The following is a 19,866-nucleotide window of genomic DNA, read 5'->3' on the forward strand; positions in this document are numbered from 1 at the left end:
ATGATTTTTAAATCTTTATTTTCACATTTAATTAGATGAATTCAGGATTCTGGATGATTAAGCCAAGTGCCGTGGATTCAGTAACTGCATGCTCAGACTAATAATTCTGAATATTAAAAGTTACAATTTAAAAAAAACTCAAACACGGGGGGAACATTCTATATCACATGTAAAATAGTTTTCAAAGAATTTTAAAACAAAATATTCCTATAAAACTATTCACAGAACAGGAAAGATCTTAAGGCCTTGAAGTTCTTATAGATGCAAGTCACCATAAAACATCTATGATTTAGTGAAACTCTATTTGAAGTATCATAAATATTAATGTACTTTGAATTCTAAAGCCATTTTTCTTTGTTCTCTTAGAAATGGTTAATAACTAGGCAATTAACATCTTCAAGCATGTGTCACTTGTACTTTTTCCACTCCCTAGGCAAGGTTCTCATAAATGGTAAAACTAGGAAAGAATGTTGTTGGTTTTATGGTTTGTGGTATGTATTTGCTTTTCAATACATACAGTGCTATCAGTATAAACAAGAACATTCGTTTGAAAGCTCTTTTGTCAGTGTTATTGTCTGTTTACAATGTTAATTTGACAGGTAAAATATTTTTGTTTTCATTTCTATAAGAGTTATTTTATTTGGCAGGAGCTTCATGCATATCATCATCCTGTACATCAAATTTAGAAGTATTACTGCTGCTGGAATCCTGGCAAATACCTAAAAGTTTCTACTGTATCTTTTGAACAGACTGTCAAAGAGGGTTCCATAGAATATCTGAGTCAAAGGAGTTAATTGTTATTAATGCAGGGGGGAACGGGAGTGAACTTCTACAACTCTCACCCTTGCTCCCTTTGCACTAGCCATGCTGGCTCTCATGTTTTCACTCATACTCGTCAACCATCCAAGCTTGAAAGATTTTACACTAGATGACAGCTCTCCCAAGAACACTCTTCTCTCTGCTACTCACATGGCTCATAATCCTTTTTTTTTCCTTTAAGGTTTGCTCAAATATTACTTTATCAGTGAGATCTCGCCCAACTCCAGCGCCATTTCACCATCAGTCTGTCACTCTTTTCTCATTACTTTATTTCATCTTGGCGCTTGTCACCACTTTACATTGTAGTAACATACATGTAATAATTTTCTTTCTCTCTCTGTTAAAATGTAAGCACTCTGTAAAACAGAAGCTTTGTCTGTTTTGTCCATGTCTAGGTCCCCTGTGTTTAAAATATATCTGGCACAGAGCAGATGCTCAATATACACTTGTTGAGTTAATGGACAGAATTAGTATATGTGGTAGCAATTTCCAATAATCCACTGCTGCCCGACACCCTGGTAAGTTCTGTCAATGAGACACTGGTGGGAGATTAGAAGCAGGAGGAGAAAGAGCATTTTTTTCCCCTATTCTATCAATACTATGGCTCTGGCCACTGAGGCAGGTATAGTTCAGCAGCGTCAGCCATAGAGCCTCACTGGCTCTGGCTCCAGGCAATGCAGAATCAGCAACCGAGCTGTGGACTCCAGCCATGGCAGAGAGGAGTCCAAGAGCTTCAGCCAACTGTGGGCCACAAGACTCCTTTAGCATTCGTAGGTGTCCTGGCTTGCTGAAAAATGGAGTCAGTAGTTTCAAGAGCAGGAGTGGCCATAGCAGCCCTCCAAAATGGGGCTCTGGGTAATTATTTTTGCCCCTCCAGTCCAAGGGGTAAGAGTAGTTTCCTGCAGTTACTGATATTTTCATATATTTACTTCCCCCTTTTACTCCTCCAGTCCTTCTAACACATTTGTAAATAATTTCTGTTTTAATTCCTTTGTTTGAATTAACTAGGGAAGGTTTTTGTTTTCCTACAAGACAAGACTGATCACACTGCTTTAAAAATAACTTTCTAAATTAGCACAGCATTGTAAATCAACTATACTTCAATTTAAAAATTATAAATAAATAAAAATAAATAAATAACTTTCTGATAAATACCTGCTCAGTTTAACAGCAAGTGTGCCCATCCTTCCCAATGCAGCAATCCCACACAATGCTAAAGAATTCCAAGAGGTATCCACTGCCCTAGTCCTTTCCATGGTCTTTTCCCATCTTTTCATTGTCTTTCAATATAATCCTCTGATATGTTAAATTATTAATAAGTTTTGTGACACTGGCAAAATCATCCCACTCTGTAGTAAGCCACAGTGATGTCTTTAAGTCCTTGTATGTTACTTGTAAGTACAATAGATAAAAAGTACTTGCCAGGACAATTTCCAACCTTCCTCTTGGTACTATGTAGCATGCAGATTTAAGAGATGTTTGGCAGAAATGACACATTAATGCATATCAGTGAAGATGATTGAATATTCAAATACCTTATAATACCACTATTCCTATGACTTGTTGGAAACTGATCAGTAATCACTTTAACACTCTTGAAAATGATAATTATACTTGTAGACTCTAAGCCAGAAAATGAAGCCTGTATCCTCATTTTTCTCCTTGTCAATAGAAATTTTGAAACACATCCCCCTCTACTTTTATTCCCCTAAGGATTAAGACACCATTCTCATCCATTTGGCGACACGGAAAGCTTTTGCTGTTCCTTCAATGTGAGTTTCAGTTATAAATCATGTGGTTTTATTTTTATTCTATCTCTTATGACAACCAAAATTTTAATAATTCTGTCCCTTTTTAGAAGTCCAAGCATTTTCCTTGTTTATTACAAAGGTGGAAAAAGGAATGTGAATATCATCTGTAATTCAACTACTTTTTAATGATACATAGTAAAAAAAATAAAAATCATCTTTTCCCAGAGTCCTCTCAATCCAATCCTGAATCCAGCAAGTAATTGAATTACCACAGTATAACCAACTAGATGTCACTCACCAAATATTTTTCTATGACTGTATGTATATTATACATACATATATATGTATATGTATATATATATATACATATGTATATATATGGCCAATAATTTGGTAGGTATTTTGCTGTTGTTGTTGTTTTTGCGGTACGCGGGCCTCTCACTGTTGTGGCCTCTCCCGTTGCGGAGCACAGGCTCCGGACGTGCAGGCTCAGCGGCCATGGCTCACGGGCCCAGCCGCTCCGCGGCATGTGGGATCTTCCCAGACTGGGGCACGAACCCGTGTCCCCTGCATCGGCAGGTGGACTCTCAACCACTGCGCCACCAGGGAAGCCCTGGTAGGTATTGTTTTAAGGTTAAAAATAAAGTTGTGTTATGCATGTAGTTCTGAAATAGCTGTTTTCATTTAGCTATATATAAACATCATGGCTATCCTCATAAGCCTGTACATATATATCTACCTATTTTTTCCTTTGACAGCCAGTATATGTGCTGTTTCCTCATTAGCATACTCAAATATTTAAGTCTGTTGCAAGTTCCATGAATATATTTGGGTTAACCTAAGGAGCCCATAGCAGAGAGTTTCAGTATCTTCTGGCTGATGGGAGTCTCATGAATTGATAAAAACTGTATTGTCTTACTGCAGGCCTCATTCTCCACAAGTTCCAGCCTCTCCTAACATGCTCCCTCTAGGCATTAAATGTCACAATTTATGCAAACAGAAATGATATTAGTTCTTTTCTACTCGCAGACAAACGTGTAGTTAGAATCAACACTGATCACCACTTCCTATTTAGCCAGGCAGTCAAGTTTATTGTCAATCTGTGGCCTGTTACATTAATGCATTTTTCAATCAAAGACTCAGAAAGTGGAAATCCATGGATATTCCAGTTTTTCATTTTGTTCACACAACACTGTAGGTTTTGCAGAATAGCTACAGGACTCTGTAATGATGCCATTAATCACTTGTTCTTTCAAATGTTTCCTTATGTCCTCCCTCTCATAATGAGTAATTCTTTCAAATCAGTCTTTGAAGGGCCGTGACTGACAGAGATGAATAGGATGCTTAATCGCACTGGCATATGCCAGAGCCTATTCCTGCGGTAAAAATACTCTGTGTAAACCTTCTTATTCTGCTAAATTCTGTAGATAATAATGAATTTCTAAAACCAAACATCACTTTCCATGCTCGCAATCACAGCCATATTCTCTGTACATCAGAAGCCCCTTCTCTTTCCTTCTCTATTTCCTATATTCTTATGTTCACTGTATTCACTATCTTCTTCCTTCTTTCTCTATTTTGACTTCCTTTGCTTTTTCTTATAACTGAACCCTGAAAAACATAGCCCTGAAACATATATCTTTCCACATAGCATCTGTTATAAATGAGACTCAACAGATGAACTTATATAACTGAATTTGCAATTATTTTAAATTAAGGATCCTAAAAAGAAAATTCTGATCCTTTTCCCCAAAAAAGGTATCATCAAGATTAATGGCGCTTTTTTGTAGAGAAAACATAAGTCTCCTTTCAGAATATTTTCAATAATACTCTGATGATAGTCAATACCATTTAATTTCATTTGCAGTAATCCAAGCACCTGGGATTAAAAGGACATGTGTACAAGAATAATATTTAACTTGTTACCTGTGAGATTTTAACTTAAACAGATAGTAGCCTTTACATTTTCTTCCAAATTACATATGTAATTTCTTCCGTCTGTAGGATTATGCAAAACAGATAACACCAATTTTCAGTCAACTCACTGAATTATCTTCCCCCTCCTTAGTTCAGTGACTATGAAACATTAACCATGACTGAAAGAAGGTATATCTGTTTATTACTTTTTTCTGTGTTGAGGCATGTGAGGGACACAATTATTCCAACTACCAATAAAAATATCAGTATATCTATAAATAGCCAGAAGTATTTAATGCCCTGTTTATACTTATTGTCCCAGAGTAATTATTAATAATGCTCACTTCATTTTCAAAAGGAACCATCTCGGATAATAATTTACTTTAATTGCCATTGATTCACAGTTCAGGATAGACCAAAGCCTGACAGAGAGAAGCACTGGTAAGACCACTAAGAGTTAACAGAAAATGATTACATGTTTCCATCATTTCAGAAACATTTCAAGATCTATATAAGGGCTGTTGAAGGTCATATCTAAATTGTGAATTAAGATTACTTCTTGAAATTGGAAAAATATGCAAATTTCCCAAATTTCTTTGTTTCCATTATTCTCTGTGTTGTATTTAACATCATTTCTTTGGATTTCACTAAAGATGGCAACCTCCAGGACAACAGAACCACTGCTTATAATGAAATACTAAAAGACAGAAGACACAGAGCAATTATTTTACCAGCATATAACTATCAAATATTTTCACTAATGCATATGTGGTTTACTCTCCTTAGCTTTCCAACTACTCCTTGATGAGTACATACTTGATGATGTACTCAGAACATCAAACGTTAACCCTGAAGAAAGAAACAGACACTGAGCAACAATATTGACTTCATATTGAATCGGTCCACATATTTTACTGTCATATTGCTCTATTTTAAATCATGAGTATACCTTTTACAGCACTATGAAAATTAATACGCTGACATGCAGTGGGTTGAATAGTGACCCCCCAAACTTCATGTCCATCTACAAACTGTAAAAGTGACCTTATTTGAAATAGATGTAATCAAGTTAAGATAAGGTCATAATGAATCAGGGTACACCCTAAATCCAATGACTGGTGTCCTTTTCAGGAAGCCATGTGAAGACACAAATACACACAGAGAGAAGACAGCCACTTGAAGATGGAGACAGTAATGGAGTGATACAGCTAAGGATGTAAGGATTGCTGGCAAACACCAGAAGTTTGGAAGATGCAAAGAAGGACTATTTCCTAGAGTCTTCAGAGGGAGCTTGACACTGCCAGTGCCTTAATTTCAGACTTCTGACCTCCAGAATTATGAGAGAATAAACTATTGTTTTAAGCCACCAGTTTGTGAAAATTTATCACAGCAGCCCTAGGAAACTAGTACATGATATAGTATATATCATGATATGGTATATAATATTATATATAATAATTCTTGATTGGGCTGTAGTTTTAACTAGTTGGTTACTGAAATTATCTACAAATTACATTTTCTTACATGTATACATAAAGAATCACTGGTCATACAAATTATTTAAGTAATTTATGAATGGGAAAACACTGGGAATAGAAAAATCCTTTGCAACTTTGAGTGATTACTCTGACTCCCCAAATTAGATAAGTGGTGGTAAAAAGGAGGAGGAGATGAAGAAAGTAGGAAGGTATTGCTGAGGTTAAACTATCCTTCTCTATTGTTTTCAATATTAATCTCTGTCTTATCCTTAGCATGGCTCCCAATAAAATATTGATATTTGTTACATTATAAATATTAAATAACTATGTAGGCAGAGTTCATTACTTTAATATTAAAAACAGTTTGGACAATGATTATAAAACAATATCTAAAAGCTGCCCTTTGTTTCTAGGCATTGCCCTAGTTAAGGGTTAAATTTCAATTATGTATCATTACTTTCAATAGATGTTTTCCTTCTTTAATAATATTACTTCAAATATTAGTTTCAATATATGTTTTCATTCTTTAGTAATATTTACTTCAAAACAGGTAACTGTAGCAATATTAATTTCTTAAAACCCAAGTAATATAAAACCTTATAAAATCAATAGTTTTCATTCATTTTTAGGTTTTGAAGTCTTAAGGTCTTAGAATTTAAAAAATTATGAATTTAGGGACAAGCTATTTTTGCCTTGAGAACATTCTGGCACTAAGTGGCAGCACTGGCTGGTTCACCATTGAAAACAAAAATTAGTTCATTCTTCCACACTACATTTTGCATGAGCAAAGGGAGAAATTACCAAATCATATAAATTGAGAGGCCAAAACTTGCTGTGGAGATTTATATAACATCATTCACATTGTCAATCAGCGCATTCACAAAATATTTATGAATTCTGGAACTCATTTGGAAAAATTCCGACATAAAGGAAGTCACTAAGCTACACTTTAATTTTAGTTAGCACCCTCCCCCCTTTATTTTGACGTTCTCTCTGATATATGCAGCTACATTAGAATTTCTGATTATATTTGTTAACATCTGCTCAAAGACAAATGACACATTTCTGCAGAATGCATATATATAGATGTGTATCTATGTATATACGTGTGTGTGTCTGTATTTTTTATATATTTTAAAACCTAGATTTAAATCCTAGATTCATTCTCTTATTTGAAAGACTTTTTTAATTCCATTGAAATATTTGGTATACATTGCTACCTAATTATGGGGGAGATGAAGACTAAGTTAAGCATCACATTTATGAGCACAACAGGTTTTTTTTGCTAAAATAAAGTCAATCCACTTGAAGAACCTATTTTGCTTACTATGGTACATTAGTTCAAAATACTAATTGCATGGAATTCAGAGTACAAAACCTATTTAACATTTAATGCTGACCTATGCTTTTTGAAAGCCTGACTGGTTAGTATAAATTATCTAAAATTTTCAGTCTATCTATCAACCATTAAAAATCCATATGGTCTATTTTTTATTCTCATCTTAATAACAAGGTGCAGTACTAATAACCGTCTGGGGTTAATATCTCCCAGATGTGATTCAGTTCATCCACTGCTCTAAACCAGTCATTAATTCTTTGAAAGTGTATTATGTCTTGATTGGTGTTGCTTAAATAGCTTATAAGCTCTTTTATAGTCTTTTTATTTCATAGGTAAATATCTTTTCCACCCACCTTTCAACTTCAATTTTAGTGAGAAAATTGATAATGACAAAATGAATGGATTCTCTAAAATACAAAAATGAGAGTAAATATATACACTTTTCTACCCGTACTCTAAACCAATCCTGAATAAGAAAAGGGTTCAATTTTCACAATCATTTAGTATTTTTGTCACATCTGATTATGCCCAAAGTTAATAACAAACTGTTCCAGCTCCAATGAGAGTTGGAAAATACAGCCTTTAACCAATATGTATGTAGAATAATTTGTTACTTGTACATCTATTTAGCTATCCAACCAACTTTTACTGAACATCTGTCATATGGTAGTCACTAACTCAAACTGACACACCCAATCCATTCCTCCAACAGTTTAAAATCTAGTAAGAGATAGACATTTAAATATTGTAAGATAAACACTGTGATATGCACTGAGTTCCTGGTGTCCCCAAAAAAGATTCTTAATTCAATCTTTGGCAGTATAAGTTTTCCCAGAAAAGACTGAAAATCGTCTTTGCCTTTACAAAAAAAAAAAAAAAAAGTAAGAGAAAGCCACAGAAGGTGGGGGTTGGTAAGAGAACTTTCCAGATAAACTCAATAGCACTGTCTTATATCCAGAGATAAGAGGAAGCAAGTTACTAACATGGAAGAAATTATCAACACAAAAGTCTCTTTAGTAAAAGGTAGAAGGTGGAGTGGCTGAAGATAAAAATGGAGAGGCAGCTATGGGTCACAGGTTAAATGATATAGGTAAGGGAAGCAGGGGTTAGGTAGGGTAGAGACAGGATCAGATCCTCACTTTAGGAGATCAGTTCTGGCAACAAGATGAAGGATGGATTGGAAACGTTGGTGGAAGGGGCCAGAGAAGACCCAAAGCAAGTGGATAATTTAAAACACAAACATGGTAATTTGGAGAAGAATGATGAGGAGCCAGATTGATGCACCGATGATAAGGAGTGATTTGAAAGAGCTGTAGGAGGTAGAATCAACAGGACTTGGTGACTTGTTATGGGGCATAAGAGTAAGTCAATCACTTAAAATACAAACAAATTTATAAAAATACTTGGCCTACTACATTTCATTTACTTGTTAAGTATTTCACTAATAATCCTTTAGGGTTTCATGAGAGAATTTAACTTTGTATGTGCTTGCTTTGGATTGAGTATAGACTCTTTCATTTATGAATGAAATGGTTTATAAATATTTGAAATGACTATAGTTAAAATAATTAGAACTTTCTGATAAAACCAGAATCTTAGCTTAGAATATACAATTTGGGAGTTCATTTTAAAAGGACAACTGGAAACTCCTCTCGGAAGTAAGAGACAAAGTTAAAGTTTTATAAGTAACAACGAAAAAAATAGAATAAAGAAAAGACTATATTATGTAAATCAAGGGTAATGGCTTAAAGTAACCCATATCTTTAAAAATAGATATGTTTACGAGAAGACACCTTCAAGACTATACATTAAAGAACAGTGGAGATACTGGAAAATGAATAGCATACATACTTATTTTTCAGCTGCCCTGAGAATATAAGCTAATTACCTATTCACAGATGTCAGTAAATACTTTCAATTCTGATTTCCTAATTCATTGTTATCTGCTTTTCTCTTACTTCTCTTCCTTACCACAGAATTAATTTCATCATTATCCAATACATGTTCTTTCAACCAGTGAAAAATAAGGCAGAAAGCCATTTACTTACTTACTTCCTTGTAGGGTTTGCTATACAAGAAGGAATATTCTGAGATACGGCAGAGAGAAGTGTCACATCTCATAGTTGCTCAGGTGTTAAATATTTAAAAATTTAAGGGCTCTAATAAACTATGTATATTTATTCACTTGTTTCCCTGATTGCCCACATGCAGGGGAGATCATTTACCCATGCAAGATTTGATAAAAGAAGGCCTATAATATGGGGAGGGGGAAGGGTAAGCTGTGACAAAGTGAGAGAGTGGCATGGACATATATACACTACCAAACGTAAAACAGATAGGTAGTGGGAAGCAGCCGCATAGCACAGGAAGATCAGCTCGGTGCTTTGTGACCACCTAGGGGGGTGGGATAGGGAGGGTGGGAGGGAGGGAGATGCAAGAGGGAAGAGATATGGGAACATATGTATATGTATAACTGATTCACTTTGTTATAAAGCAGAAACTAACACACCATTGTAAAGCAATTATATTCCAATAAAGATGTTAAAAAAAAAAAAAAAGAAGGCCTATAGCTCTGGATGATTCATGTTCCTGTATTATCCTCAAGGAATTCTAACTTCCATGGCTTTTCACGTTTCCTGGTTGAACTCAATATAGTGCCGTCTCCTATTTTTTCTCCTGTCGTCATTGTAGTCATCATCATCATCATCATCAAGTTTACAATCTACCTTTACAATTTGGTAGCTCATGCAAAGGGAATTTATTTTTAAAATATTAAAGATCTGCACCTGGAGATTTAGCAGTAACCTGGTCAGCTCCGGAAGTACGGACTACCCCACTCTACATTTTCTCATGTTTTTATCTCTGCATGTGCTATGTTCTCCATTCTCTCACTACTGACTGGTTGCCCTTCAACTACTGTTTTGTTTTGTTTTGTTTTCTGTTCTCTTAGAACTTTTACTTGCACATGATCCTGGTTAATCAGAGCCCCTCTGCTCTACTCCTTTTCCATGCATGAATCTTTCGGTGAATCTTTATGGCAGAAGTTTCTGATTGCCATTTCCATTCAGCTCTGAACTTAGAAATCCTAAATTCCTAAAAAGGAATGTGATTGCTTTAGCAATTTATGGAAATCATATGTGAGAGATGACAGGTAGCTGATTAGCCAATTAATTGGATGTCTTTCAGCCAGGTGTCTACCTTTGTCTCATTAAGTTATGGTTGAAGGAATAGGGCATCCGGGCACTAACCATAGTGGAAATCCCTCAACAAGCCTCTTGGTCAATTTACTTAGAAGATGGTGTGAGAAGGACAAGCTCTAACATTTCTCTAATTGTGTTCTCTAATTTCTATAACATTTCTAATATACTTATTTCGACAAGGATGTTTTGGGTTTTGTGTTGGACTACTCTATATTTTACCCTTTAGCTTACAGTCAATAACATTTGCAGAATCATTTATTAAAAATGAGACACGAAAGAACAGATTCAGAAGAAATACACTAGAGGAATATTTCTTTAGTTCTTTTCTAAGAGAAAAAATATGTAAACAATCTAAACATGCACCAAATATTGTTATGCCACTAACTAAACAACTGTACTTAATAATTAACCATTTTTAGCTTTGGGATATCCTTTGGTCTTCAAAGATGAATTAATCTTTTATTAGCACTTCTCAGTAACCACATATCTTTTGACACAAAATCTGGATCACTGTAATAACACTGTAACTAGATTAAGATTGCACTTGAGCGAATGTATAGATTATTTTACACTCTCCATAGCACCAATCACAATGTTGAAAATCAATCCATGTTACGCTGAGTCACTAACAATCCTGGTTTTGGGATTGAGATGACACTGGCTTTAGTACCAGCTAAATGTCACCACACACTTGGGCAGGTGATGTAACTTTTCTCAGATTCAGCTTTTTCATTTGTAAAATGATGCTAATAATACTTACTTCACATAGGCATTATTAGGATTAAATGAAAAATATATAAAATGCTTAAGCACAGTTTTTATTGCAGACCCATGACATTAACAATTTGAATGTTTGGGGTTAGAAACTTACATTAAGTCTCCTGTGAAGCCAAGATATGTGGAACTAGATTTCTATAAGCTCCTGGGAGTGTCATGGTCTACTACTCAAACTGCACACCATGGGCAACTCTGATGTCTCCCTTTATTGAAAGAATAGCAGCAGTAATGTCATGTAATCAAAGGCATAAAAGCTTGATTCATTTTTTAGATTAAATGGACTTGAAAATAAAGCCAACTGCTACCAGTAGTGACTGAGGTGATAAGAAAGTGAAAAATTCAGACAGTTCATTGAATAAAAACAGAAGGTAAAGAAAATTAAGTACAATCATAATTTGTGAAACTCTTTAAGCAAATGTTTCAGCCACTTATATACTATACAATGTTGATAACAGTTGTAAATGTAAAAGAACCACTTTGAAATATGCCAGAGCACTCGGTTCTTCTTAACAAGGCCTGCCCTAAGGAAAAAGTACTTTACCAGAGCCCTACCTGCCTGCTGGGGTTTTGACAGAGCCTAACCTACTTGAGGAAAGGAAAATACCCAGTTCTATCCAGCTGTAGGCTTCCATGTAGGAGGAGGGAGATACCTAACTTCAACTCCCTCTAGCCATCCTGTCCATCCACCTAAGGGGGAAAAAGGAAATTGAGAAGCTCTGGTAAAGTTCACAGTCCAGGGGTACAGGCTCACCAAAAGCCTTAGACTTAATTATAGGACTATAAAACACTTTTTCTCCCCCCACAGCTTACCACTGTATTACTAAAGGCCTATTTACCTCAGTTCCTTTTACCCACACATCATGTCCACCTTCCAATTAAAAATTACAAGATGCAAAAAACACTGTTTAAAGAGAAGAAGCACCAGAACCAGAGTCAGATATGTCAGGAATGTTGGAATTATCAGACCAGGGATTTTTTTAATTTGTTAAAGGCTTCAATGGATAACTTGGACAACATGTAAGAACACATATGCAAAGAGATGGAAATCCTAAGAACGAATCAAAAAGTAATGCTAGAGAGCAAGAACAATGTAATGGAAAATGAAGAATGCCTCTGATGGGCTCATTAACAGACTGGATATAACTAAGGCAAGGATCTCTGAGTTTGGGGATAGGACAATAGAAACTTTCAAAACTGAAAAGCAATTTCTTTCAAATGTGAAACAATATGATTGAAATTAATATGATGGATATTTAGAAAACTATCACATATGTTGTGAAGTTTCTCAGAAGGAAAACTATCTAGATATCAGTTTTGAAAACAATAACTGACACATCTATTTTTAACAGAAATTATAACTAAACCTTATAAATATTTTCAGAATTCAAACACATACATGTATTTTTGGATAATTTCAATGTACTACAAAATGAATAAAAATGCAGCACTAAAATAAGCTACTATGATAAATTGGTTCTTACTATACGAAATACAGAAATTAACTATCAGTGTTAGTAGGTATTCCATTCTCTATCATAAACACATTCTACCTTTGATTTTTCAACTTTGGAACAATGATATTAGGAAATAATGGGCTCTGACATATGGAATAAAGTAGCTTTCTACACAGTTTAATTGCAATATAAGCATCTTTTTTTATAAAATCATTAGTTTTTTCATTATAAGAATCATTAATGACTGAATTGTTAGATTCACTCATAACTTTTATTCAGGCATGAATGACTTGTATCCCTTTTTTCTATCTCGGTAAATTTCGTAACACTAATTCACTATATTTAACAGGTAAGATCATATACCTTGTATGATCTTGCATCATTCAAACCTTAATGATCATCTAAGTCACAACATGCAAAAATACATATAATATACATTTGAAACCAATATTTGGCATCTGAGAAATACAAAGTTTTCCAATCTCTGTCATAATCAATATAAAATGCAACTCAATATCCAATAGCACTTTTTCTTCCTACTAACATTCATTTTTCTCTTAAATTTTTGTTAACACATACTTCACTGTTGAAAGGGAAGTTAGGGAAGTTAGATTTTGAATACTAAAGTGCATATATCTGTGTCTGCTACAACTTTGCAACCTAGATCTGATCTACTGTACAGTAGCAACCAACAGAGGAGAGTGGGGAAAAAAATCTGGAACAAGCAAATCTTTCATTTTCTTCCTAAAAATATTACTATAAAAGAAAATGATGAAAATATTTCAGTTGAGTTGATAGGGTGCTTAAAAATCAAGTTTTTTCATCAACATTAAGTATGTATAATTTTAGGAATAAATTAAATAATATTTTATGGACTTATTATGATTATGAAATACTATGCTTTAACTAACAGGTTTTATTCAGGTATAAGTACCTTTATAAACCAGCATGTGGCTACCCAAATAAGTCACTTATCTTTTCAACTACAGTATTAAATAAAAAAGCCATATGGCTATTAAATTTTAAGAAGTATCAAATATAACTACTAAAGCTCAAAGGAAACAATATAAGTTCTTAATCACGGAATACAATTTTTATATTATGAAAAGTCTTTTATTTTTCTGGTTAACAGCAATTGCTTTTTATTAGTCAGAGTTAATACTGAGCCAAGATGCCCCAAATATGACAACCCCCCACGGTTGTGTGGCACTGAATAGGGACTGATATGTAATGGGTATTAAGGATTTTGAATGTCACATTTAACTTACAGGCCCTCTTACTGCATTCTCTTTCATGTACAATGTTATATATTGGCTAAAAATAAATTGAATAAATAAAAATATCAAAGAAAAGGAGTAAACATGAGAGTTAACGTGTCAAAAAATTTATATAATTTTTTTCATACATTTTCAGATTATGAGAACAAACTCAGGAGATATATATTTTTTAATTGTTTCTTTTGTACACAGTTATTGCCTGAGCCATGTCTTTCATGTTTCTTTTTTCTCATTAGCATTAAAATAGCATGAATTCTTAAAGATTAGCTGCTTCCTCCCCAGGAGATTTTCAAAACTGAAATACGTCCTTCAGTTTTGCACAGAGTAAGATTTAGTATTAACCAGTTATTAGTTACTAATAGCAAATAGAAAATCCAGGGCATATGCCTATACTTAATGTTTGTGAAAACACTTTTACAGTATTCACATAACTTCTATTGTGCTATGCAAAACTTTTTATTGACGCAGCATTCTTTCATTGATTATCATGGAACTCTGTTAGCTACTCCACGAGATCATCATAATTTTATTACCTTAGTGTAGTACATAGACAGATAAAGGATAGAAGGGACACTTACAGGATAAAGTTCTTAACAGTTTCGAATTATGTAGATATAAAATTCTTGACATTAGACAGTGAGAGCACAGTGTTAAGAATTATAACCACTGGTTCCCAAATTCACTGAAGTATTCATTCTTTTCTAAAACCAAGCTCCATACTCTATACAAATATAATTATTCAACTTCACTCTGTTCTCAACATATCAATAAGAACACCTATATTTTGAACATCCTTTGCTAACAATTTTCCAAGGTGTCTTTCATTTCCAAGGGTTTATGTTATTGTCTTAAACAAAAGAAAGCTTCAATAATTTTTGATTGTTTAAGCAAATCCAGAAAGTACTTCTACTTACAGGGGCTGAGATACACACTATGTAAATCAATTAAGACACTGAAATTCTAAGTCTCCTACAGTATGGCTTAGCCTATAATTGTAGCCTTATTTCCCACCACATCCCTTCTCTTCAGCCACACAAATTATTCTCAACGTCCCTAAAACTTAATGCATACATTTAAGAATTCGGTGCCTGTCTTCAAGCCATTCTCTCTTCCTAAAAGGTGCCTTCTACCCTCTCTTCCAGACCATACGTGATTCCTTAGATTATAAGAAAGAGCTGATGGGTCACATCCTACTACCAATCTTCCTCAAGCAGAATTCATCCTTCCCTTTATTATTCTTTCACAAAACATTACTCGAAACTACCTGAAGATACTCTCTTTGGCCTTATGATTGTGTAGACCTATTTCCAAACTGCAAAACAGTACACAGAACAAGAGAAATGTGTTACACTGAATTCTGGACATGACTTTTAAAAATAGAAAGTGTATTTTCGATGTTGGCAAAAATGAGTTGACAAGCAAGCAAGAAAATAAATATATTTTCTTTTAATTTTTGCAAGCCTAAAAAGTCATTTGCTCAAAACTATTCATCTATTTTCCATATTTGCTAACCAGAAGTGCTTATGTTATATTCAAATAACCAGTAATGGTTTTGTTTACAGGCACATCATGAATGCCTACTCTTGTAATTACATCAGCATATTACTAAGGGTGGAATAGGTATTTTTAGTAAAAAAAAAAAAAAACAAAAATTAAAACCACTATGAATTAATTTACTAAAGCATATAGTTTATATGATTCATAATATAAACCATACATTATACGATTTCAAAAATATCTCTTAGTTCAATTCTTTATGGAAAGAAAATTTTATCGATTTGAAAGTTACTCCTAGGAAATACTTTATTCAGAGAAGCACCAAATATACTTTATATCATAAGATTGTCAAATATATCATCTATTGTCTTTTCTACCCATGACATATTTGTAAAAACAACTGAAGTAGTGTCTCTGAGAAAATGCAACTTTAGTTAAAATGGCCATTCAAATTAGCATGGCTCAAAAAACCTGAGAACCTTAAAAAATTACACAATTTCAAATAGATTTAATTATAATTTTAATACACAGGTATAAATGGTAGTTTAAATGTTATACACTGATTTACAGTTCCTATAGATTTTAAATTATTTAACCAATTATGATGTCTAGATGATTTTCATTCTTGCCATTTTTAGAAGATCGTTTTCAAAGTTTTTCTATCCTTACTAATTATTTCCTCACTTGTTTTAAACTACAAATAGCACTAAGTAAAGCTCTATTCCTGTCCGTAATCTATCCTCTTCATTAAAAGAGAAATTTAAGTTGTATGTTTTCTTTAAAATTTACTTATGTCATCTATCCATTTTATTGTTTCCCTTGGTTCACCTCTGTTTTAGCTAATTCATGAAGCTTTATCCATATCTATTATAAAATATGTCCATGTGCTCCTATTTTCAAGTATGCCTACTGCTGACACTTGCCATATATGCATTATTATTTGGGGAGATAATCTAAAAGTCAAATAGCCTATTCCAAGGTAACTGAGTATTGAATTTACTTTTGAATGTCTGAATCCATGTGTTATTGTTCCCTCTGTAGTCTATAAGTATTGCTCATTGCCCTTTATCTTTACATGGTAGAATCTTCAAAGAAATAAAAAGCACCTACTGTGAAATACATGTGAAGATTAAAATATGTTTGGCTTAGAAATTTTGCTGCATTATTTCCTCACTCTGTGACCATGAAGAAGTTATTTAATATACCTGAAGCCAAATTTTCACATCTTTCAATAAGGAAAATTTATACTTGATTTCTAGGACTCATGTGAGCAAAGTGCTTTGAACAAAGCCTAGCATATGGTAAATGCTCAATGAATTTTTAACCATCTTTTCCTTTTCTACCTTATTCTATTATATTTATTTTCTACTGTAGTATCCTTCCCTGCTTCTTTCTCTTTCCTCTTGTTCATTCTTGGCTGGTGCCCAAAATGTATATCTCAGTTTAGTAGTATGTTTATTAAGGGGATAAAAAATCTGAATCAATTATGCAAACAGCACACATAAGTAATTGCCTTTTCATAAAGTTTCCAATGTTCTTCTCTGTTAGTGTACCATAATACGTATACAGGTATTAGAGTCAGAAATAATTTAGTTTGAATTGGAATCCATCACTCACTATTTGGCCTATAACTTCTTGGTAAATTTTGTTCCTTACCATCTTTAAAACTGGGTTTCTCCAACAGGGAAAGAAAACTAAGACATACCTCATAGGGCCGTTGTGAAAAAAAGGATAAAAATCTTAGTGCAGTGTCCGGAAAATAGAAAACTATGAGGTAAGTATCACTTTTCAAACAATTCTGCCCTCTCTCTATAATAAATCAGAAGTAGAAAAATTCCCCATTTCATAACACCTATGACAAAATCATTACAAGAACAATAGCAGTAAGTTTATTTGTAACTCTGTAAGTCCCTGTGTCTCCTGGTTACCAGTCTGCTTTAAGAAATGCAGCCTGATCAAGCCAAACACAATCACTAGAGCAGAGCACAACTCCTTCTGTTCCTCACATGATTCTTTGGCTATGACAACATGAGGTCAGTGATAGTATGACTGCTAATATTTTTGTCATTCTTTTTCCAGAAAAATGAAAAAGTGGGGCTTATAAACTACTTAATGTTTGTAGGCTCTTATAAGTTACTTCATATACTGAGAAAACGAGATATGTATATATCTTGAAAGGGTATTCCAAAAAAGAAGTTTCATTCACTTCTTGAAAGTAATTGTGATAAACTAACACACTTAACACACTCAACGAATACTGATGTTTATTCATTTTAATTAAAATAAGATAATGAAGGTAAAAGCATAATCTTAGTTTAAAAGATACATTCTCAGAAATGGTTTGACGAGTGCCCTGTAAGAATAAAATTTTAATTTCAGAAAAAATAAAGCCATAGTCTATAAACAAACAAATAGAAATAAATAAATAACCTGTTAAAGACAGAAAGATTAAACTCTTCATAGGAAATTTTAGTTGAAAATACACATTTAATGAATAACTGTTGAATAATTGCTGATATAAAGGTCAAATTGAAACAGCATTGCTGGAATGATTCTAAAAATATAAAACAATTTTGGGTCAACCAACTTTTTTCAGATTTAAATTTGTAGATGTAACAGAAAAAGCAATGTAAAAAAGTATCAAGGAAGAATGTGATGAATGAGAAAAATACAATTTCTAAAAAAAGGAAGAAAAGCTAACCAAAGTATATCTGAAAACAGCTGACTACCTCCATTATTGAAGATTTGCTTAAATAGACAAAATCTAGGTAAAAAGCAGCACAAACCACCCTTCTTATTTTAGCTTGAAATGAAAAAAATAGTAGGAATACACTGACTGTGAAAATGATGCAAAATATATCAAAACATATAAAAAGTCAAGTACAACCATAGCTAAAATGATGTCAGTACCTGGAAAAGTGTACTTAGTAAATAAATTATACATTCTTATAAGCCTTTCAAAAGCAACTACACTCAGCTAACAAAAGCCTGATCATAATGTATCTTTTTGCCAAGTTCAAAAGACACATACTGCTTTAGCAGACTCATATTTTCTAATGAATACCAAATTGTTAGTATCTGGAAAATACACTTATGCTATGATAATCTAAAGTTTGTTTATGTACAAATACTCAGTGAGGTTACCAAATTTAACAAGCATATACACAGAAAAAAAAAGTGTCTTGAACATAAAATTTTATTTCTAAAGAAAATATTTATATGATAGCTATTCTAATACTACTATGTATAAACACTATATTAAAGAACAATTACTAATTTAGAAGAAAGCAAAGAATTTTATATATCATTCCCATTGGTTAGCAGTTCTAATTGCATTTTAATCTTTCCTATGTAATTTAATTTATACACTAAAATTCATACTTAATACAGCCAAAACCACACTGTTTTTCTTTCTTTAACTATTATAACAGACCCTAAAAACCTAACAAGAAAAACAATTTTAAAAGATATTTAAACTTACCCCATTTAATGGATATGTTTTCCATCCTAGCTCTCCCAGCACAGTTGTTGTATCAAGCAACACAACTGGAATTAAACAAAAAAAAAAAACTTGCATGAACTTCTCAATTGACATAAGAATGAACCAGTTATTTAAATCATTAATGTCAACGACCTTCAGTATTATTCATCGTATTAGCTTTAATAAGTTGAATTACTTTAAAATTATTTGTAGGTACTAAATCTTAATATATAATACTTAATAATATTGAGTAAACATAAAATATATAAGGTGGTTATAAATTAATTTTAAAATAGCGTGGTGTTTAACAATGCTAAATGAAATAGATGACTGAGTAACAGTACTAACAGTCATTTTTAATAGCTGACTTTTAAAATTGATGAATGTTGGAGAGGTTAATCAAGAGGATATGACCACCAGATGACTCAAGCTGGACCTGAGCAATAGGTGGGAGGTTCCTCAGCTCCTCCCCTGTCCTTAGAACTATGCTCTGCCTATCATTCCCACAGTGATAGCTGTTCCGAGGACAGAACCCTGAGAGAATAAGGTGCTACTGAAACCGTCTGGATGGTATACGTGACTGAACCCAGTTGAAGTCGCTAAGCCTCTGGTGGTCAAGTGTAGAGATCTACTCATCTGACAGCCGCCCAAGACAAGCCTTGTGCATAAGCTCCCTTGCTTATTAAAACTGCCACCTACCAATCTGGAGTGATCTACCTGTTTCTTTGTTCTCTTTCCTTGCCCTGCATGAGTACAGGGTCACTTTGCAAACCAACAATGAAATAATCACCTTTGCTTTTCCCCCCATTTTCATATATAGTCTTTTTTATACCACATTAAAGAAAGAAAAACTTTTAAAGCAGGCCTGCCTGTATA

The 19,866-nt window shown here is 33.5% G+C and overlaps 1 protein-coding gene across 1 annotated transcript in view; it reads right to left on the reverse strand.

Moving 5' to 3' along the window:
* EPHA6 (EPH receptor A6) overlaps window positions 1-19,866 on the reverse strand; it is an 862,400-nt gene that overhangs the window by 796,133 nt on the left and 46,401 nt on the right. Inside the window, exon 2 of the mRNA XM_065876020.1 lies at window positions 18,991-19,055. Within this exon, the coding sequence (XP_065732092.1) occupies window positions 18,991-19,055 (65 nt within the window). The remainder of the gene's footprint in view (window positions 1-18,990; window positions 19,056-19,866) is intronic.

This window comes from Phocoena phocoena, chromosome 4 (genome assembly GCF_963924675.1).
Source record: "Phocoena phocoena chromosome 4, mPhoPho1.1, whole genome shotgun sequence".
NCBI classification, from domain to species: domain Eukaryota; kingdom Metazoa; phylum Chordata; class Mammalia; order Artiodactyla; family Phocoenidae; genus Phocoena; species Phocoena phocoena.